The 23391-nt window shown below is 35.8% G+C and overlaps 1 protein-coding gene across 2 annotated transcripts in view; it reads right to left on the bottom strand.

Moving 5' to 3' along the window:
• Window positions 1-13971: 13971 nt before the first annotated feature.
• PMP22 (peripheral myelin protein 22) overlaps window positions 13972-23391 on the bottom strand; it is a 50152-nt gene continuing 40732 nt past the window's right edge. For both annotated transcript variants that reach the window (XM_003768869.4, XM_023502840.2), the window contains one exon: window positions 13972-15232. In XM_003768869.4, coding sequence (XP_003768917.1) covers window positions 15069-15232 — 164 coding nt within the window. In that variant the 3' untranslated portion in view covers window positions 13972-15068. The remainder of the gene's footprint in view (window positions 15233-23391) is intronic.

Genomic DNA, 23391 nt, shown 5'->3' with positions numbered 1-23391 from the left:
GTGTAATCCCTTTCTGCCATCATATGGCTTCCTGGCTGATTGGTCATATTGGGGTATTGGCCGTCTAGGCACTCTCTGGGCACCATTGGCTGCCATCATGCCCCAAGTGTTTTGCCTGGGGCCCTGGGCTGGGCCCCTCATCCCGTTCCCTGAACCTGTCACATTCTGAGGCCCAATGGAAGCCTCTGTTGCATTTGGACATGGGATACTGGGTCTTGTTCTCCCACCCTGCTTTCTCACTCTGCCTCTATACCAACATTGAGCTTTCAGATGCCCTACTTTACCACACTGAAAGCATTGGCGTGTCTCTCTAGAAGTCCCTTGCTGGAAGGGACCCTGTCTACCATGTTGGGATCTTGGGAAGTCTGCATCATAGTCTGGCTATAAAGGCATTTGTGCCCACTGTGTCACAGGGTCTTATGAACTCCTCTAAAGGAGCATCCTTGGGCAGTCCTATTATAATCCTTCTGACACCTCATTAGCATTTTCCTTAGCAAGTTGCCTTATTAAAACATCTGTTGTTGGATTTTCCCCATTAGTTCTTGTGATAGCAGTCTGCCAACGTCCCACAAAGTCAGCAAAGGGCTCATCTGGCCCTTGCATTATTTTGTGAAGGCCTCACCTTTATCATTTTATTGTAGATCGATCACGCTTTGATAGCATTAGCAGCAATTTGCTCATATGCTGCTACTGAATAATTAACCTGTGCTGTGACGTCTGCATATGGACCTATACCTTAGTAGGTCATAGGTGATCCAGCATGAACAGCATTTGACTATTTTGTTGGGCTTGTATCCTGCAGAGCTCACTATATTCAGAAAGCCACATGTAATTTTGTCAGGTTCTAGAGCATACCCTTGCTATAGATTTCCAGTCATCAGGAGTCAAGACTTGAAAGCCAAATTCTGTAACAGCATCTTAACATAAGCTGATGTAGACCCATAATTAGTGCAGGCCTTTTAAGATCTTTAATGATTTCTACATTAAAGGAGTATCTTTGACTTTGTTGACCTGAGGCATTAGACTGAAATTACAGGAAACATAAGTGGTTGAAGCTCGGATGTCCACACCTTTCTTTTGGCCTTCATTAAGCCCTCTTGAAGCCTGCTCAAGATTGGTCCCTCACTGCCCCCCACTGCCCCTCCTCCCTCCATCCCCGAGGGTGGAGTTGGTGGAGAAGTCAATCACTTGCTCCTGGGGTGGGGCTGAAGCCGCCTCCTGAGGGGAAAGGTCACCACACCCTTGCTCACTTAAGTCTCCATGCCCTGTGGGGATATGGTCATTAATCTCTTCATTGTCTTCCTCCTTAATATCATGGCTAATTTGAGGAGTGGAAGGAGCCAAGGGTTTTTTCTTTCTTCTAGGGATTCTTAGTGCTAACTGAAATACATTGTATAAATAAAATGCCTCCATGGAAATTGAATGAGGACCATATTCTCTGAAATGTATGAACATCTCTTGTCCAACCCGGGACCAGTTATCTCGAGAGATCTGCTCCTCCTCTACGATCCAAGGGGAGATGCAGTTTAATATACCCACAAATCTCGCTATCTGTTCCCAAGTTATAAGTAACCCAAGTATTTCTGTCAGCTTAATCATGCTTTCCATAGCACCACTCTTGGGTGGGGTTGGGGGCGGGGATGAAGAGTCTTTAGCTAGCATTTGTCCCATTTTAGCCAAAAAAAAAAAAGATTACTGGTTTAGTTTTAAGAAAATAAGTTCCTTATTTGTCTATTAACAATACTCACCCAAGTTCCTGGTCACAGGAGACTTTTTCAGTCCTTGGTTTCCACGTTAGGCAAATGTTAAGATGTGTATTTTAAGATCAGCACGAGACAGGAATTCAGGTTAGGGAAAATCGTCAGTCTTTATTCTCAGTGAAGAAGGATCGGAGGTGGAAGAGAATCGGCGATAGCAATGTGTGCAGCTGAGTCAAAGCTAGCTCAACCAGCAGCCACACAACCACGCTCAGGAGTCTCGAACCAGCCCAATCTCCCCAGCTTGTCTTCCTCCCTCTCTCTGCCTCCACCCACCAAAATCGTCATTTCCTATACAACACATCAGGACTTGCACTGAGAGTGGGCAGGGACCATTCTTTATCCAATCATGTATATTAATAAAGTATAGCCCAATTACTATCTAGCCTCATGTACTTGGGACCTCAGTGCATCAGCTCAAACCTCAGCCCATTACAATTATCCAGTCAGGGATCCTCAAACTTTGGCCCGCAGGTCAGATGTAGCAGCTGAGGACGTTTAACCCCCCTCATCCAGGGCTATGAAGTTTCTTTATTTAAAGGCCCACAAAACAAAGTTTTTGTTTTTACTATAGTCCGGTCCTCCAACAGTCTGAGGGACAGTGAACTAGCCCCCTATTTAAAAAGTTTGAGGACCCCTGAAGATAAAAGTAGTTCTCGGTCATCACAAAAATCCCTCGATTTTTAACCTGTACTGAGTAGTGAATATTTTCTTTATACACCTCAGTAAATAAGGACACATTTTTCTTGCATTAAAATATAACCATGCCTATGTAGCAACTTCACTCTCATCATCTGACATTTTTAAAAGTGTGACTAGAGTAGTATACAATTGGCTACATTTTTGCCATATGCCAGGATACTTGTTTTCTTGTTATGCAATTCATAGTTCAAACCTATCCCCATCTCAGTGTGGATCATTCCAGTGAATTTAAAAACTGTTGGACTTAGGTGTCAACTTTGCCTTGTCCCTAGACAGATGTCCATATTTGGGGAAAATATATTCTTACTTAGAGTCTTATTCACCAGAAAGATCTCTGAATGACATTATTTCTCTCATCATTCAAGCCAGCTGATTTTAGTGCCAACCAGATGGTAGTACATGGCATTGAACCAAATGGATTTTTCATACCCTACCAGGCCATCTAACAAGTTTCTTTCTATGTTTGGCATCATTATTAATAGACTACAAGGGGGAAAATGGTGTTTATAATAGCCATAACTTGGCACAAAATCTTTTTGGCACATGATGATCCAATTGTTCCTAGGTCGCTGGCCCTTTAGTTGTTTTGCTAAAACTGAGGCATACAGAAACTGGAAAATGAGTGGATGCCCATCAATTGGAGAATGGCTAGATAATTGTGGTATATGAATGTTATGGAATATTATGATTCTGTAAGAAATAACCAGCAGGATGATTTCAGAAAGGTCTGGAGAGACTTATATGAACTGATGCTGAGTGAAATGAGCAGGACCAGGAGGACATTATATACTTCAACAACAATACTATATGACAATCAATTCTGATGGATGTGGCCCTCTTCAACAATGAGATGAACCAAATCAGTTCTAATAGAGCAGTAATGAATTGAGCCAGCTACACCCAGGGAAAGAACTCTGGGAGATGACTATGAACCACTATATAGAATTCTCAATCCCTCTATTTTTGTCTGCCTGCATTTTTAATTTCCCTCACAGGCTAATTGTACACTATTTCAAAGTCTGATTCTTTTTGTGCAGCAAAATAACTGTATGGACATGTATACATATATCGTATTTAGCATATACTTTAACATATTTAACATGTATTGGTCTACCTGCCATGGGGGGGGGGGGGGTTAGGGGAAAGGAGGGGAAAATTGGAACAAAAGGTTTTGCAATTGTCAGTGTTGAAAAATTACCTATGTATATATCTTGTAAATAAAAAGCTGTAACAAAAAACCAAAACAAAACAAAATAAAAAATAAAACTGAGGCATAGAACTTAGCCATGGTATTTCCTTGAGATATAGATTTCTAGTTGAAGGGCAGAATCTCACCATTTATATCTATTTTGGGAGAGGCCAAGATCAATAACCTTATGGAATTTTAAATTGTCTTTAATCCCTGGGTCTTTTACTTCAACCAAACTAAGTGTTCTTTGCTATCCAAAGGGGAGAAAAAGTTTAAAGTGTTTTCTGAAATGTGTACCTTATTATCATGGAGAGAAGAGGCCAAAGATGAGGTAGGAGCTCTGTAATCTTTGAGTAGGGTATCATAGGAAAATCCCAGAGCAGGTGTCAGGTAGAATTTTAGAGGGTTGATTAGACTATAAATAAGAGGATAAGAATCAAGTTTTATTAAAACTTTGTATTTTTGTCAGTATCTGGGCATAATACTCTCCATATAATAGGAATCTAATAAATGTCCTAACTGAATTGAATTAGAACTATTTTAAAATAAGAAGCATTGTGGAAAGCATCTTGAAAAACTGCATCTTTCACGCATATCAATCAGTTTTCCTATCTGGTTCTCAATTTCCTTATTTATAACCTGGTTGAATTAAATGTGCCTCCTCCAGTTCTAAAATACTAAGATTCTATAATATGATGCAGCTTGGTGTTATTTTATGACACTACTTCTTGTTATCAGAGGGAAGGTTTTGCTAAATGGAGAATTATAGCTTTCAAATCTCAGAGCATTAAACTTTGAGCACTCTTGGCTTTGTACTATGTCTCAGATTTAAGCATGACAGAGAAATAAAACATAAAAAATAATTTTGGGGGAGGCAGAAGCTGTGTTAGTTATTAAAAGGATGCCATCCTCCCCCTGCCTTAATGCCCTGCATTAAGTACACATAATTCACAAAAAAAAGGGTTGGGATGGCCATAGCATTATAACTAATCAGCACAGTACCAGTAATCAGTATCACATAACTCAACATAGGAGATTCTTTCAAGAAAATATTAGAACTGGGCTTTCTGAAAAAACTGAAAAAATTTCTGAAAAAATATTTCCAGCTTTTCAATAATGAAAATCTCTATAATAAGTGTTATATTCCATAATTATATTAACTACATTCTATAGTTATATTATTAAATACATTCTGCTTCATTATAATGATTAATATTAGCCTCTTAGTATGACAAGAGTCAGTTATACACAAGTATGGTAGTAAGCAGGTGGTTAAAGCTTATTGGCTTATTTAATGTTCGTGCTTTCTAGCTTATTAGAAAAAAGTTATTTTTATAAAAAAAAAAATCTTAAGCAAGCAGCATTTGTACCATGAGTCACATGTTGCAATCCAAGTCTTAGACAAAAACACTCTTCTTTTTCTCAAGAATCAGCAAAATACTGGGTAGAGTAGGAGGAAGAGGAGAAACAAAGCAAAGCTTACTTGTTCGCCTTCCATACTATTGCCTATTCCTGTCCTCTGTGGTTGGTGGATGCCAGACACCCTCTCCAACATAGTTGAGAATTTCTATTTGAAAATGCCACTTTTGCTTATTCCTAATATTTAAATTCCTCAAAAATGTTCAGAAAGAAAAAATATCATCAAAGCAATTAACATTTTAAAGTTTATGGCAGCAAAATTGGCAAGGAAATAGGTGCTATTTGTTAGAGTTATAGAAAAAAAACTCAAATAAAAGAAAAAAACAAAGAATATTGATAGGAAGGTAACTCAAGGAATTATTGAATACTGCAATAGAAAGGATAAAAGATTCTTTAATAGAAACATCTTTGTTCTACATATAAAGAAACTGGGATTCAGAAGGTGAAATGATTTAAGTGCAAAACTGAGCATTTTTAGGTGGTATCTATAACAGTTTAAGATTTTGCTACTGGAAGAAATATATTTTCATTAATTACAACCATTTTGTTTTGTTTCTGATTTGTTCAGAAAATATTAGGACAGAGTTACTATTCATAGTTGAATAGTTTTGGAGGAATCATTATAAAATCACTTTCATAATGACTCCTGTAATCCACTATTTTGATAGTTTCACAAACAGAACATTATTGTATTTGTTTTCCCACAAACCCTCCAGCATTTATTATTTTCCACTTCTGTCAACTTTGGCAATCATCAGATTGGTGGTGGTAAGGAGTAACTTCAGAATCATTTTAATTTCCATTTCTCTAAAAGTTAGTGATTTATAGCATTTTTCATATAGCTATTGATAGCTTAAATTTCTTCCTCTGAAAATTGCCTATTTTTATCATTTCTCAATAGGGAAATGGCTTTTATTTTTATAAAATTTAATCAGACTCTTAAAGATTTTAGAAATGAGACTTTCATCAGAGACACTAATTGCAAAAGTTGTTACTTCTCAGTTTCCTACTTCTCATTCAATTTTACCTGAATTGGTTTTGTTTATGCAAAACCTTTTAAATTTTATGTATTTGAAATTATTTATTTTATCTTCTCTACTGCAAGAAATGATGAAGGAGATGGCTTCAGGGAAAGGTGGGAAGACTTGTAGGAACTGATGAAAAATGAAGTGAGCAAGACTAGGAGAAAAATTTACACAGTAACAATAATATAATGACAAACAAGTTTGGAATACTTGGAAACTGATCAACGTCATAATGACTAAGAACAATTACAGAAGACTCATTTGAAACATGCTACCCACCTGCAGATAGAGACGTGATGGACTTAGAATGAAGATAGAAGGATATATATTTACACACACACACACACACACTTCTTCCTGTCCTTCCTCGATCCTGCTATGACATGGCTAATACATATTTATAAAGAATTTTGTTTTTCTTGTTTTCTCAATGTAGGGAGGATAAGGTGAGAGGGAGAGAATTTAAGAGTTGAAATAAAATAAAATTTAAGAATTCTTTTTGAAAATAACTCTCAGGGTAGACAATTTTTGGTTGTCTTTTCTTTAAATGAGATTAGAGGAAAGATAGCTGACTATGGAATATAAGGCTTAGATTCTAAAGGCCTGAGAGTTGAAAACAAAGTAACATATATTAGAAAAAGAGGGCTAAGAGAAGTTGTGAGATATTTGAAAACAGAATTGAAGTATAGTTATAAGTATAGTTGAAGTATAACTGAAAGATCTAGTGAGGTTTTTAATTCCAAGTATGAGCTGAAATAGCTTAAAGATGCCCCAAATGATGAAAATAGTCTGCTATAGGCATAGATAAAACATTAATAATAGCTACCATTTATATGGGACTTTTAAATTTATAAAATATATATATGTATTTATACATATACATCATTTGAGCATCTTAATGAAGTAGATATTATAGATATTATTATTCTGATTTTATAGGTGAAAGATTAGAACTCAGGTAGTTTGGATATAATCACACAAGGATCAGAATCAAAGCTAGTGCTCCTTACACTATTTACTATGGTGTTTCTGTACACTATTTACTATGGTGTTCGGTATTCTGTTCTGGTACTAATCTTTAAAGAAAATTTTATATTGATTCTTTCATACTTATATTTTGGGAATTTTAAGGATTGCTATATTTTAAGATTTATATATAAGAGAATTTTTATTTTTAAATTACATTTTTATTTTTATGAAAAACATTTTTAAGCATATATTCATATTGACATCTGAGCAAATTAAGTGGAATACCTCTAGTGATGGAGTAGTTTATTAGAGATAGAATTCTACAACTGTCATTGAAGAGCTGTGAGGACAATGGGAAAGTTACTTCTCTGTAAAATGAAGTACTTAAATTAGATCTCTAATTAGGGTTTCTTCCACTGCATCATTATCTGATTTCATGATTCTCCACTGTGTTCTTGATTTACCTGAATAAGACATAACTAACTAGTGGCTAACTAGAAAGTAGAGTAATTAGAAAGAATGAAAGCCTCTCCAATATTAGTCCTGAAATCCTATTTAAAGTGACTGAAGTGTTAGCATTTAAGAGAGAAGGGCCAATTATAAAAGCCATATGCCAACTTTTCCTATACCTATTATCTTTTGGTTAGTTTTCTCTCTTTCTCAGTAAATGACTGAGTCAGTGCCTATCAGAAAAAATAGACACAATTTAGATATTGGCAAAGTAAATATTTTGAGCTATACCCAGTCAAGATTGTGAATGACTCATTCAGTCGAGTAAATGGGCCTGCTTTTGGAGGGCTTACATCATGGTGGAATCTTTCTCCTCCATCCCCTTTCAAAGCATGCACCTGTATTGGGGACATTCTGGTCTCACTTTCTTTAGGCCTGCTACATCTCCTCCTTCAGAATTTTCAAGTACTTTGGGAATTTGAATGTCTCTTCCTTTTTTGCTGTTGGTTCAAGACCTCACTGATTGTGTTGCCCAATTGTTCCATTTAACCATGTTATAAACCCATATAACCATGCTATATAACCCTAGTCCTATTAAACCATGTTATTTCAAGTAACTTTCCCGAAAGTATATTTACTTTAAAGTTATAGCAAAAACAAGATACATTTTCCTTCAATATCTCTAGGATATTCATTTCCATAACACCTCATAAATGGTCCACATGCTCTACAATCTCTCTAAGGCACGTATCTTACATATCACCATGATTCTTTCAGGAGCAAATTTCTCATATTCTTTTTGTGGAGATGTTGCATTAGCTGAGTGAGTTAGGTGAATCTGCATTTATGCTAAACAACTAACAATACTCATAATATCCTTTAACTGCTTCTTGTCAATCATGAAGATTCAAGAGTTTTTACATGTGAAGTAGAAGTTACTTAATCATGACTTGGGTGAACTCTGTATGACCTGAGTGAATGCTATAAAATTATGTAAAATCACAGAAACCATGTCCCCTTTGATCTACAGCTTCGAATGGTCTCACATCCTCTCAGAGTGCAATAAGCTGTGCCATTCAAGAGCAAATCAAACTCCTATTGATCTTGTCAGGAAATCACAATTTCAGGAAAGATTTCACATTCAATTGAGAATTATCAAACTTCTCCTAGACTTACACATAAAATAGGTCTTCTGGGAAATGATTCTTTGTAGATGTCTCTTCATTGATAAAAATATGCCCGCTAAGAGAATGCCTCTTTGTGTTTTTCTTTAAACAATAAAGCCTCCTCTTTTGCCATAGCCGCTAGAAATTAGTGAATTCTTTCGCTTTCAAACTGGTGTCCATACCTCATCAATCCTACCTTGATATACAAAAGTGAGATGAACCATTGTGTGAATGAAACTCAATTTATTGACCAACAATATCTTCAGTGCCATGTCAGGTGTTGAGTAGGAAATATAAGATCTAGTATCTTTCCTTAAGAAATTTGTTCTTAGCTGGGAAAAAGAGATTAATCATTTAAATAATGTGCAATAAAATTGCACAAATGTGACTATAACCTGATTAAATATGCAATAATTGCTGAAAAAAAGGAGAAAATAAATGTTAAAGTCAGGCTTCCTGGAAGAACTATGATTTGAGGTAGGCCCTGGAGTGGAGAGGAAGGAGACAAAAGGCCATTTTGATGAAGTTTGGATTTAGGGAACCCAAATGAAATTAGGATTTCTGGTGGTCAGGGAATTAAATGAGGTCTAGTAGCAGGTTTGGGATTTAGGGGATCAAATGGAGCTCTTCCCCTGCAACTCCTTGGGATTCAGCGCAAGGGTAGGGAGTTTTGGGGACTCCCTTCTGGCAGTGCAGAGGTTCTTTGTAAAGGAATTTACAGATCCAAAAACCTAGATTGATAAAGGAGGTTTATTATGGGGATTGGAAGTAAGATTAAAGTCTGGTTAGGGAAATAGGTAAGGGTAAAGAGAGGATGGCACTGAAAGAGTATTCCAGTGGACAGATCTATGGAAAATGGAGTTTTGCACTGAGAATGCAGTTCTTAGTAGGCAGAAGGTCCTATCTGTAAAGGAACTGCCAAGGTCCATCTACAAAGTCCTTAGTTGATGGAAGCTCATTTTATTGCTTGTCTTGGTGGGGGTTGGGAAACCTGAGCAGATCATCAGAATGGGGGCTGGGGCAACCGGAGTAGATCAGAACCAGCAGGGGCTGGGAGAGCCCAAGTTGTCTCAGATCTGATGGGGGCTGGGATAAGCCAGGATCTCCTATTGAAATTCAAAGGGGTGCTTTTGAAAAGGATTTGTGAATCAAAGACCCTGGCTACCTGGACTGAAATGCCTCAGCCTCAGGGGCTGGAAATAAAGGAATCACAAATCAATAGGAAATACAGTTTCTTAAAGGGACCACAATCCGCTTCAATTTCAGATAAGAGCAAAGCAAGCAAAAACACCACAATGAGAAAAAAGTCAGCATGTTTAGGCCAAATTTTTATGGAGGAGGAAAACTTGATTGGAGTAAAAAGTTCTTATAGGGAATAATAGGAAGACTAATTGCATAGGATTTTTTTCTACTTGCTTCTTATAATATAAATTGGAGAAAGTGAGAATAAAGGAAAACTAGGTTTATTGAAAATATAAAGTAATGAAGACTCAGGATTATAATAAGTATGGGGAATATAAAAAAGGAAGGGACAAAATCAATAAGACTTGGTGACTGACTAACAATGGTTATAAGGGAGAAAATGGTTCATATATTTCAGGTTGGGGATTCAGAAAAAGAAGAGGGAGAGAAATTAAGTAAATTTTGACTTAGAGGTGAAATCAATTTATCTTTGAAATATGCAGTTCCCTGAGAAGTCAGGGCTAATAATAAAAATCTGACAGTTGTTCACATGGTGGTGATAAAACGAAGACGTCCTTGAACTGGACCTTAAAGGAAATTTGGAATTCTATGAGGCAGAAGTGATGAAGGAATGCATTACAGGGAGAAGACTCATGAAGGCAGGAGATCTAATGGGTAAGTTTGAGGAAAAGTAAATAGGTAATGATGAGGTCTAGATTTGGGGTGCCTAAATGAAATTAGGGTTTAGTTGAGGTCTAGTGGCAGGTTTGGGGTACAGGTAATCAAATAAAGCCCCCCTGTAACCCTCTTGGATTCAGTGCAAGGATATGGCGGTAAGTGAAGTCTAGTAGCAACACAAGTCCCCAATAAAAGCATTTATCAGCCCAAAAAGCTAGTCAAGCTAAGTTGATTCCTCAATAAGCAAAGACCCTGAGCCTCCTCCCCCCACCACTTTTCCCACTCTTATGGGGGAGGGGTGGAAGGGGTGAGAGGGAGTGCAAAGTATCTCAGCACTGCCAACCCAGTTTACCGGTCCCTGAAGTGTTGGGACTATCCTGGGACAAAAGGGGAAACAGGGTCAGACCCCAATTCCCTACTGGAGAGCAGGACGCCGGGGGGCCAATTCAGCCTCTGTGGTGTGACGCAGTTTCTCCAGTGTTCCTCCTGCTCGAACTCAGGGCAGAGACTGGGGTCTCTTTGGACAGTTTCCGGGGCACTTACAGACCTAAGCCTGGGAGAGATTTGTATTAAAAAGCGCTTCTGCTCCAAGTGTTTTTTTCAGGAGGCAGAAGTTGCCCTGAGAAGAAGAGAGCTGAGAGTCTCAGGTTAGAGAGTTAAAAGGAAAACCAAGTTAGCAGCAGAGTGGAAGAAACATTGAGTTTTGGACCCCAGAAAAACAGCAAGATGAGGAAAGAAAAAAAGTCTTTTACCTTGTCCAGAGTTCTGGATTTCCTGGTAAAAATAGAGGCTTTTTCGCTTGAAATGTAAGTAGGGTGTGATGGAACGCAAATATTCCTCCCACTACCTTTAGAGATAGAGTGAGATGAAAGAAGGAACGCAGATTCTTCCCGGAAAAATACTGCCGGAACAGCTCAAAACCAAGATTGGTTCTGAGTGCCCTGAAAAGGTTGGGGTTCGGTTTGGTCACCAAATTATCTAGTTTTGGGGTTTGTTTGTCAGGGAACCAAATGATGAGGTCTAGATTTGGGGTACCTAAATGAAATTAGGGTTTAGTTGAGGTCTAGTGGCAGGTTTGGGGTACAGGGAGTCAAATAAAGCCCCCCTGTAACCTTCTTGGATATGGTGATAAGTGAAGTCTAGTAGCGGCACAAGTCCCCCAAAAAAGTATTTATCGGCCCAAAAAGCTAGATTGATAAAAGAGGTTTATTATGGGATTTGGAAGCAAGGTTAAAGCATAGTTAAGGAAATAAGCAAAGGTAGAGATAAGGAGGGCACCGGACAGAGGGTCCAGTGGACAGAAAGTCCTGACATGGCTAGCATGTTTGGGACCTCTGCAAAGAAGGGGTCCCAGCATGTCCCTTTTATAATGGGAGATTTAGCTAGAGGGGCCTGTGGGTGTAGCCCCGAGTTGGCTCAGATCCGGATGGGGGCTGGGACAAGTCCAGATCTTCTATTGGAATACAAAGGGACCAGGATTTGTGAGTTAAAGGGTAATTACATTAATTAGGTGGGGTTGGGAATCACAAAGAAAGGAATGGCATCAGGTAACGGGTTGGAAAGTAGAGAATATGAAGAGACTTGGAAATCAAATTGTGAAAAGATTGCCTCAAGGCAAAGGGGGGCCAGAGTGTGATTAAGTGACTAAGAGTCAGAAAGAGCTAAGTTCAAATCTTACTTCAGACACTTATTGGCTATTGAACATCCAGCAATTTATTTAACCTCTTTTGGGCTCAATTTCTTCATCTCTAAAATGTCTCTCTAAAATGAGACTCAAGATCTCATTCAAAACTAAATGTGATCCTAGGATTCCTGAACACTCAGTGAGATGATCAGATGTGTGCATTATGAATATTACAGCTGTTTGGATGACTGGTAGAGGAACCACTTAGGAGGTTGTCACAATGAAAGACTGAACTAATGTGGTAGCCATGAAGATGGAGATAAAGAGGACTGATGGTAAAATATAATGGAAGTTCAATTACTAAGATACGGCAATTGATTTGATAGGGTGGAGAATGAGAGAAAAGAATCACGCTGAAAAACATGTTATATTTTAAAGTTTTGTATTTTAGGTTGGCTTTCTGTAATAATTAAACAAACTTTAATCTTAAAGTCTTCAAGTTATTTTGTGAACTTAATCTTGAGAAAGATTATTATATTAGAATTGCCATTAGAAAGAGTAAGAATAGTACCAGCAAACCTTGGAAAGGGACTTCTTTGACACTCTCTCTTTGATGTGCCCTCTTGAATGGCTTTAATTCAAAGAAAACCTTTGAATTCTCTTTTCTTACAGTTAGTCAGTCACCAAGTCATCCTCTGAGGTCTCTTATGATTCCTTTTCCAGGTTCATAACATTATTCTATTTGTAAGGTATGTGGGAGATACAGAGATAGACAGGAGAACAGGAGAACTAACAATAATGATGATTCAATCAGAAGGCATAAGAGGTTATCACCAAACACAGATTTGCTGGAGGCACTTCTGACATATCTTTGGATAGAGTACTTCACAGAAAACTAAGGACAAAGGTGAGAACGGAGTTAAGTGAAGGATAGAAAAGGGATTGCTCATCAAAAAGTAGAACTTGTAAATAAATGGACCTGAATATAGAAGGATCAAATTACCCTTTCTTTACTCTGGCTGCAGGTTAATGTCTTGTTTTGTCTTCAATTTTTGTCCATTCAACTCTTCCTGGATTGCCTTTGTAGAATCTTAAAAACTGTGTTATTTATTTATAGTTCCTCTCAGGAATAGAGACTTCAGTAGAAGTAGTATGAACCATGCACAATAAGCAGGAAGATTTGGCACAAACAAAAGGAATGAAAAAATTTAATGTACTCTGGCAAGGGAAGGCATTCCCTCTCATTTTCCCTGATCCCTTGGTCAAAAAGGCCTGAGAAGATCCAAAGGTAGAGAGAGATGGCAGCTCCTTTCATCCTTGGAAACTTCCTGAAATTAAATCTAAGCCCCAATTTTTTGTAACTGATATAAATTTGGTCTCAGATATCTATAATTTATATTTTCATGACATCTTACATTTCTTTCTAAATAATAATGAAATTTGTATATTGAAATCACTTACAGATAAACTTGTTCACAAAATTTAGAGTCTTTAGGTCCTATAATTCATGAAAATGGATTATACTCATGTACTTTCAGAATTCATTTTAGCTCTAGATCTCAGCCCTTTCCAAAGAGTAGTAAATTATTAGGTATCTTTAATAGTTTCTCTGATGAGCAAAAAGGTAAAGAACCATAGTTTGATTTTGGCCCTCTGCAACATGCTCTAACCAAAAGACAGAAACAGAAAGACCTACCTTTCAGGATACCATTAATACTTTGCTCTTGCCAACCCCCTCCCTCTCTGTACTGTTTTTTTTTTTTTTTTAATCTGCTATCTTTGCTAATCCCACCAAAGAAATGAAATATCAGTGAGTTATTCTGATGTTTATTTCAATGCATTTTAGTCAACAAAATTGTATAAAATCAGAAAGGCAAAATAGGTTTGGAGTCTGAGCATCCAGAAGGCACTGCATACACATCTACAGTTGTTTGCCAATACAAGTCATTGCCAGACATTCCTTTGAAGTAAAGAAAAGAGACTGCACCCAAATGAGCCCTGAGTGTTCATGGCCCCGGAGAGTCTAGAGGCTTGTCATAAGAAAAAAAAGGAGGGAGTATGATGGTTTTATTAAAAAATAAAAGAAGAAAGAAATAATAGCAGCCCAAATACAAAAGCAGTTGTAGGCCATTTATATTACACAGAATTATTCAATTCTCCATTTACCTTATCTTGTAAAATTGTTAACTGAGTTTTCCAGTGAGTAGATTAAATGTCTAGCAATATAAGGAATGGCAAATACATAGCACCATTTTATAGACATGGCTTAGCTCATTTGGCTGTCACTGATTTACCTACATGAAAGGGAGAAATACTTCAAAACTGCTAGCTGTCTTTCTGCATGGATTCTATTTTTCAAGGGAGAACTAGCCCCTGGAAATTTAACATTTTTGTTTAATTCATACAGCATAAAGGGGCTTCTAGTTTTTGCCCATTTGGGATTAGATAGGCATAAATTATTTTCTAAATGAGTGAAAGTGGTACAGATATGTGGGATGCATTCAACTTCAGGTAAGGGTGGTAAGGAATGGAGTGGAAGGTGGAAGGAAAAATATCAAGTTATCATTTGATTTCAAAGAAAAACTAAAAGAAAATATTGAACTTTGATTATACTGTGAGTATTTCAACTTTCTTAGGCACTTCTTTAGGGTTTAGCTCAAGGCATACCATCAAGACAAAAGCAAACAATGCTATATACATACATGTAGAAAGTGTTATAAATAGTTTTTTTTTTTTTTAAAAAAAAAAACATAGATATTATATACATATCAACACAGTAACCTCCCTCCATTTTTGTGGTTTGGTTTGGATTTTTGGTTATTTCTTTTTATGTTTCATTGTCTTCCTTTCCCTTTCACAGGGATATCCAGAAGTTCCTACAGGCAATTTGGGTGGGTGGGTGTGGGGTTATTCGCGTTTTCGCAAGATGACATAGATGACTCCACTGGTGAGAGCCAAAGGAAGAGCCACCCAGGCAAGGATGTAAGCAAAGCCAAAGGCATAATCCATGTTGTGCTGCCACTCCATGTGTTTCACTGTGTAGATTGACGCTGCACTCATTACACATAGGCCTGTGAAAGGAAGAGTCACACGGTATGAGAAAAGAATCAATTTTACACAGTAATCTTTGGTAAAGATGGTTTGAGTTAAGTCACTAAACATTTATTGAGCATCTACCAACTATTATGGAATATATTAGGCAAAATAAGAATTATAATTTAAAAGATCTGAGTTCAAGTCCTATTTCTGATATCCACTGGTTTTACAATTATGCATATGTCCCAACCTCTCATGGTTCCAGGTAACACTCTTAGAAGAGTAGATGTTGATTGGTAGTTTCTTCATTGGAAGTTCCCAACATCAGTGAAATTTGCAGGCTTAGTCCACAAAACAAAAAACACAAAAATTGAAGGAAAATATAGCTCCTCTACTCTACTTCTTCAAAACACTGAAAAAAATGTTTTCAATATATTTCCTATAATCATTCTCTCTATTCTTGCTGTTCCTTCAGCTTTTAGATTTCTATAATTTTAGGGAAAGCCAGTGACAAAAATAACATGGAGTTTGCCTTTCACAAATTCTTAGAAAGATGATATTGTGATCAGGAGGGTTATCTTCATTATTCACTATTTTTACTAACTCCACAAAAGAAATGAATTGTCAGTGTTATTCTGATGTTTATTTCAATGCTTTTAGTCAACGAAGTTATATAAAATCAGAAAAGCAAAAGTGGAATCTGAGCATCAGAGGGCATTATAGTCACATCTATAATTGTTTGCAGAGAAGAGGCTGCACCTAAATAAGCCCTGAGTGTTCTTTGATCTGAAGAGTCTGGAAAAAATGAAACTTGGAAATAAGAGACACTCTTATCCATACCAAATCAACCCCAGAAGAAGAAAATGTCCTTCATTCTTATGAAGGGCCCTTATCATATTTTCAATATTCAATGTTCATTGATGAAATCATAGGTTCCAATCCCAGGAAAAGTGTCCAGAAAGAGCTATGTAGTATTCTCACTGTAATAACTAGAACACTTAACTTCTAAAATACTGTGTTTAGTTATAGGGAATTACACTTTAGGAAGCATAGTGACAAAAATTTTTCCTCAAGGATGGTAACCAGTGAACAGACACCATAGCATATAAAGATAACTTTTTTTTTTAATTCAAGCTTTTTATTTACAAAACATATGCATGGATAATTTTTCAACATTGATCCTTGCAAAACCTTCTGTTCCAAATTTTCCCCTCCTTCCCCACTCTCTCCCCTAGATGGCAGGTAGTCCAATACATTAAATATGTTAAAATCATATAAAGATAACTTGAACAAACTAGGGATGGTTAGCTTGGCAAAAGAAAGGGTAGAGGAATGGATGATAATCCATTATTAAATTTGTTTTTCTTGGCTTTAATGGAGTAAACTTTAAAAAGAGCAAAGGTTGGAAGTTATAGAAGCAAATTTTGCTCAATATAAGCAATATCTTCCTAATGATCATAGCTGAGATGTTGTAAAGGGAATTCCCATACGCCGAAATTGGACCAAATAACCTTTTCAATCCCTTCCAATTTTATGATTCAAAGATTCCAATACTTATGATAATATATAAGGAAAAGGAAGGGGAGAAAAAAGAAAATAAATGAATGAACTAAAGAAAAGGATGGGAAAAGAAGGCAAAGAAAGAAAAATATACAAAGGAAATAAAAAAAGGAAATGAAAAGAGTCTGGAATGGTTATGTAATAAATATATTAGTAAATTTGCTAATCAGTTGCAACTTTGTCTACTTATCTTCCACTAATATAAGGAATGAGGTATATCTCTGAACCATAGATAAGGATGAATGCATACAAGACAAACAAGAAAGTAAAGTATTCTCTCCTCTCTCAGAATGAGAATTCTTTAATGAAGGCAAAGAAGACTCCACTTTGAGTCCCAGTATAGCAGCCTTTCCAGACCAACATGTCAATAATGTCAGTCACATCTCTGCTGAAATAGAGGGTGAAAAACACACTGATATCAACAGCTCTAGTTTATGCCTACACAAAGTCTACTCTGTTATCACTAAAAACAAGCTCTTTGAGTTTCTACCAGAGATCCCATTATAAATTCAACATGCCACTGAGATTATTTTCATACTGAATTTCCCAGATGGCCCCTAGGACCACCTACATTTAACCTCAATACTATTTGAGCTATTTGTACACTGCCACTTTGTTTTAACAAAGTGCATAAGTTGGAACATGTTGAATTAATAAGGTCCAGATAGTTTTCTTTTTTTTTTTTGTAAGAGAAGAAAACTCCTACTCCATTGGTCTCTGTTAGATAGCTAGGCAATTGTCTCAGAACTCTTAATTAGAATCACAAACTGCTACTGTACTTTTTTACGTACAGAAAACTGACTAAGGTTTTAATAATTCTTTGAGAAAGGAAACAACTGCTAATGACATGTTGCAATTTGAAGGAGCCATAGTTCTAATCTGCTGGTACCACAATGACTATTTTTAAGACCATTGATCTTCAAGTATATTTATCCTGTTAGCCTCCTTTTTCTCAAGTTACTACTCCTAGAAAAAATAATTTCCTTTCCCTTGAGAGGGGATCTTCTCTTTAAGAAAGTGTGAAGTTCAACATGACAAATATGGAAATATAAAAGATTGCACATATTTATTATTCTATACCACATTGCTTTCTAGTTTGTGGAGGGGAGAAGTAAAGTGGGAGAAAAATTCAGAACACAAATTTTTACAAAAATGAATTTTGAAAATTACTTTAAATGTATTTGGAAAAATAAATACTATTAAAAACAAAAATCAGGTCTGGAAGTAGAATCAAAGAAATTATGATATAAAAATTAAATATGAAGTACATTAAAATTTGGGGCAGATGGGCAGCCCAGTTGATAAAAGTATCAGGACCTGGAGTCATAGACTCATCTTTCTGAGTTCAAATTTGGCCTCAGACAACTACTAGTTGTGTGACCCTGGCTAAATCACTTAATCCTGTATGCCTCAATTTCCTCATCCATAAAATGATTATAAGGAAATGGCAAAACACTTCAGTATCTCTGCCAAGAAAACTCCAAATGGGGCTACAAATATTTGAACATGACTGAAAACAATTGAGCAACAACAAATATTAAAAAAAAAAAAATGAAAAAAGAGGTGATAAATTCAATTTTCTTGAAGTAAAAATTTAATAAATATGTTTTAGATTCATAGATGTATGACTAACTTAGTTGGTTTCATCCAACTCACTCCAAAGTTACTGTATCTTTAAATATGCTTTATCTTTAATATAAAATGTTGAGGATGACAGTTGAACTTATCTATGAGCAGCCTAGGAGAGTGAGACTTAATATTTTTCTAAATATTTGCCTGGAGAGAAAGTGAGGTACAAAGGGCTAAGAATCTGAATGTAACCGTCTTTTGAGAAAAATTTTTGAAGAAAACAAATACTGGATTCCAACTTGGAGAGTTTAATGGTACAGGTATGTTTCCAAGTTTGGGGAGCAGCTTAGCTGGAGTAATGATGGGTTAGTGGTGAAATCAACTATCTTTCTCTCAACTGAAACATTTAAAATATTTGTTTCATCCCTTGTTACATTTACAAGAAATTGTATATTTAGTAACAGTGAAGTTTACTTGCACATAAAAATAGGGAGCTTGATAAGAAAAATGAGTTTCTTCAGTCTTATTTAATAAATATTTAATAAACTCAAAAAGAAAAAAAAAAGAAAATGTGAAGTTGTCACCTGAACAACAGTCTACCTTACTAAAAGGAGTATATGATTTGACTTTAGTGAAGGGCAGTTAAAGAATGAGGAGCTAATAGTTTGCTGCCTACAAAGGATGTGATAAGTGATAAATCTAAATAATAACAATAATAAGCATAAGCTAAATCTAGGTCAAAAGTTTATAATACAAACAGGGTTTCAGTTAGAAGGAAATATGAGAGATTTTTGAGAAATATGGTAGCATCTACGTATCCCAGTTGGTATTTAACTCCATGGGAAATTCCAGGTTGAATCTCCAGCCTACAGATAAAGAGATGAAAATTTTTGGTGAATATATATACAAGCTTAGAAAAGTCACCTATTTGTGTTGTTTCTAGAGCTTGACAGAACTTCAGAAATGAAAAAAACTCAATTAGAATAGTCAGCTTGGGTTATTTCAAGACCAGAAAAGGAGATAAAGTGACTTTTATAAGTGCTGACATACTCAGAAGAATATGTAATGTCATTGAAATGGGAAGCCTGAAGAAACTTTCTCTCAAGAAGAAAGCTTAAACAGGATATCCAACCTCATTCTATTATCCTGAGAGACCACCCCCATTGATAACACCCACTACTGATTAAGTTCTCTATGGAGAGAACCTATTCAATTCCAAAAATTCTCCATTGTTTCAATAGTCCCAAGCAGATCCTAGGATTTGCCCATAAAACTTAAGTACTCTCAACAAAGTGCTTTACAAATCTGATTGTATTAGAAGCTTTATGTCCACTAAGAGAGTAGTGATATTCAGAAATAAACGTTCCTATTCTTTGCCATAGAAAACTCGGTTTTGTGAATTCTTGTCACAAGAACTTGCCTTACTCTGGCTTTCTTGTTTCCAAGCCAAAGCTGGAATCCCATCATTATCACTGTAGATGTTTTTCCCATTAATGCAGATTATGACCCATCCATGTATGACAATGTCCTGGGAGCCTTTTCTACTCTGTCCTAACACTTTAAAATTTTTAAAAATAGTTTTTAATTTTCAAAATACATGCAAACATAGTTTTAATTATTCACCCGTGCAAAACCTTGTGTTCCAAATTTTTCTCCTTCCCTTCCTCCACTCCCTTCTCTTAGACAGCAAGTAATCCAAAATATGTTAAACATGTGCAATTCTTCTAAATTCATCATTTATCATGATGCCCAAGAAAAATCAGATCAAAAAGGAAAATGTTTCTTCCTAATATTTCAAGGATACATTCTTTGCTCTCACAACATGACCGACTCTCATCTTTTTTGGTAACACATTTCTTTGAAAAAAAAATTTGATTTTATTTCTTTGGAAGCTTTGTTGTTCCATATCATACTGGAATTAAAAAGATGGGCCTTTGCTTCTAGGAGAAGTTTGGGGTCATCAATGGAGCTTCCCAAAGGCAATCTATGCTACTTTCTTGGTGTTTATTTCTAGTTCAAACTTGTTTATTTACACTGCCCAAGAGTAGGTAGATAAAAAATAGATTCATAGACATACCAAAAATTTTTAACCATCGCCCAGGTGATAAATCTTTTAGATTCTAGTTCTTTTTTTCTTCCCTCTTTTAATTCTCCCTTCAAGGACAGGAAGTTTGTTGCTTGTGACAATTTCCTTTCTCTTAACCCTCCCTTCCCTCCTCACCATTTCCCTATGGAGTTAGATGTATTTCTACAGGAAACTTTTTATGTGTAAATGTCCGTGTTTAACAAACTTCCTTTCTTTATTCAATTCAAATAAGAGTGAGGTTCATCTGGTGTCCACCTTCACCCTCCCCAATATTTGTATCATCTTTTCATAACCTCCAATTAGAAGAAATAGCAAGTTCTACGCCTTTTTCTCTACTTTTTTACACTGATAGTTTTTACATTTCCTTTTTTTCCCCTATTGAAACCTTCAGAACAAAAGTATTTTATACCCAGATGCTGTTTTTTTTTTTTTTTTTTAATTTAGCATTCTCAAGATCCTTTTAGGATATTAAGGTTTCAAAGGACAATTGTTTCTTTCTTTTCTTTTCTTTTCTTTTCTTTCTTTTTTTTTTTTTTTTTTTTTTTTACCAGCACAGTATTGGTACTGCATCATCATATAGTCTCTTTCAATTACACAAATTACCTTTGGAAGTTTCTACTCAGTTCTGGTCTTTCCTTAAGAAATGCTTAAAAATCTTCTATTCCATTAAAGCTCTTTACTTCCCCCAGATTCACCAGGATTATACTTATCTTTACAAGGTAATTTATTGTTGGTTGTAAATCTATTAACACACACACATTTACCTTTTGGGACACTGCATTCTAAGATTTCCTCACATTTATGGTAGAATCTATAAAGTGTGATTCTGACTGTAGATACCTGGTATTTGAAGTCCTTTTTGGATACTTGCAGTTTTTTTTTTTTTTTTTTGTTTTTGTTTTTGACATTGGGACTCTAGATTTTATCTCTGACAAACTGATTAAATTTTTAAATCTTTTTTATCTTCTATTTTGAATAGATCTGGTAATGTATTATTTGTATTGCCTTGAAGTATAGTGCCCAGGCTTTTAAAATGGGTTTTTTGGGAGTTCAAATTCTCTCTCCTTGAACCTCTTCCTAATTCAATTTTTTAAAATATCAGATATTTTACATGCTCTTCTATTTTTTAATCCTTTAATTCTGTTTAAATATTTCTTGATCTCTCTATAGTCTATGATTGTTGTTCTACTACTACATTTTCACTTACTCCCCAACCCCACTGTTCTCAATTACCACTCCCTTGGGAGGAGTGGGGCTTTTTCAAAGTTGACACTATGATTTGTCTACTTCCAGAGATAACTTTCCTGACAGACTCCTTTCCTATCTATGGATTGCTGGCTAACTTTTTGTGTAGTTCTGGTTTAGATGAATTCACTGTAGTTTCTCCTTTGATTTCTAAATCATTATTCTATTTGCTATAAACAAACTTCTGGTATGTTCAACATTAGGTAGAATTAGGCTGCCTATGTTTCAGGCAGCTATCTTGACTATAAGTTTATATTGGTCTCTTAAAGGAAAACCTGAAAACCATAGAAATTTACTCTTTGGGACTTGAGATATCAATCTTTTTGGAATTAACTCATCTCTTGAATCTATAATAGTCATAAAGAACACAAATCCCTTTGTTATATAGGAATGTGACACGGTCCAATTCTTGACCACCTATAAACTTTGCTTCTCTGCTGCCTTTATTAGGCTTTATTAGCTTTTCCACTGTCAGAATCTGTTAGACTGCAGTTGGTGAAAATGCTTGACATTGAGCCAGACATTAGAACAAATAAAGTCATCACAATTCACACAATGTAAGCAAGATTTGTAATCTTTGGCCTATTTGTCAAAACACTGTTGGAAGCCCATTGGCCAGATATATGAATAATGAGCTGGATAGACTGTTTGCAACTCAGTAAATAAGCATTTATGAAATACCTACTTTGAACTGAAAGCTGTGACTGATGCTAGGCACTGGGGATTAGAATTAGTTGATGAGTACTTTCCTCAAATCATCAGAAGGGCCACCAGCATGAAGTTATAAAAATTCTTATGATAACTTTATATAATTTCTCAAATTTTGTCTCTCACAAATATTTTTATGGCATTTGATTCATTTTTGTTTAGTGTTCCAAACTGGGTAACAGCTTTATGTAGAACTGATAGATTTCTGGACTTGGAAGTGTGAAGCCCTGAATTTATCTCTTGACTTTGACATTTAGTAGCTGTGCAATTATGTGAAAGCCATTAAACCTCTCTGTGTAACTATAAATAAGGATGGTAATGATAGCTGTAGTACTTACCTCACAGGGTTGCTGTGACATTTAAACAAGATAATCTAAAATATTTGAAAACCTTAATATACTACACAAAAATTTATTAAACAGAAATAAAAACAGAATTAAGCTCAGTCCTTTCTTGTATCAACTCTTGACATCCCAGAACAAGATCTAGCTCAATCAGCATCTTAAAATGGTTTCCAACTCCAGCTTTAGTGAAACTAAAACCAGTGAGAGACCAATGAAGAAACTGCTCTTTTTATTCACCCTCTGCTCTTACTTCCTAGACAATTTCTTAATCTATATCTAAAAGATACTTATGGTGACATTTCAAAAAGAAATAATGAAAATGAGTAGGAAAAGTTGAATAGTTAAAAGTTCCTCACACTGATCATGTTTTGATTTTACTCAGAACTAAAAGGAAATAAACAATATTGACATGCTAAATAGTAATAAGGGATTTTGGTGCTATGACATACCCTTTTATTATATTCACTTTAAAATGAATAACTTGAAGTTTACATACCTAATTTTCAGCCAATCTAAGCACATCTAATAACTAACTAAATAAGAGAGCTATAGATCTTTTGGTATTTTCCAATTAGGTAGATTAGACTGCCTAATATCTGTAAAGATAGTTCTCAAAATTAGTGACACAGGGAGTGTATGAGATTGAAATTTACAAGAACATATACACTATGACTGGGATTGT

This window comes from Sarcophilus harrisii, chromosome 4 (genome assembly GCF_902635505.1).
Source record: "Sarcophilus harrisii chromosome 4, mSarHar1.11, whole genome shotgun sequence".
Taxonomy (NCBI): Eukaryota; Metazoa; Chordata; class Mammalia; order Dasyuromorphia; family Dasyuridae; genus Sarcophilus; species Sarcophilus harrisii.
Note: the sequence above shows the minus strand (reverse complement) of the source record. Positions and strands in the feature narration are given on the sequence as shown.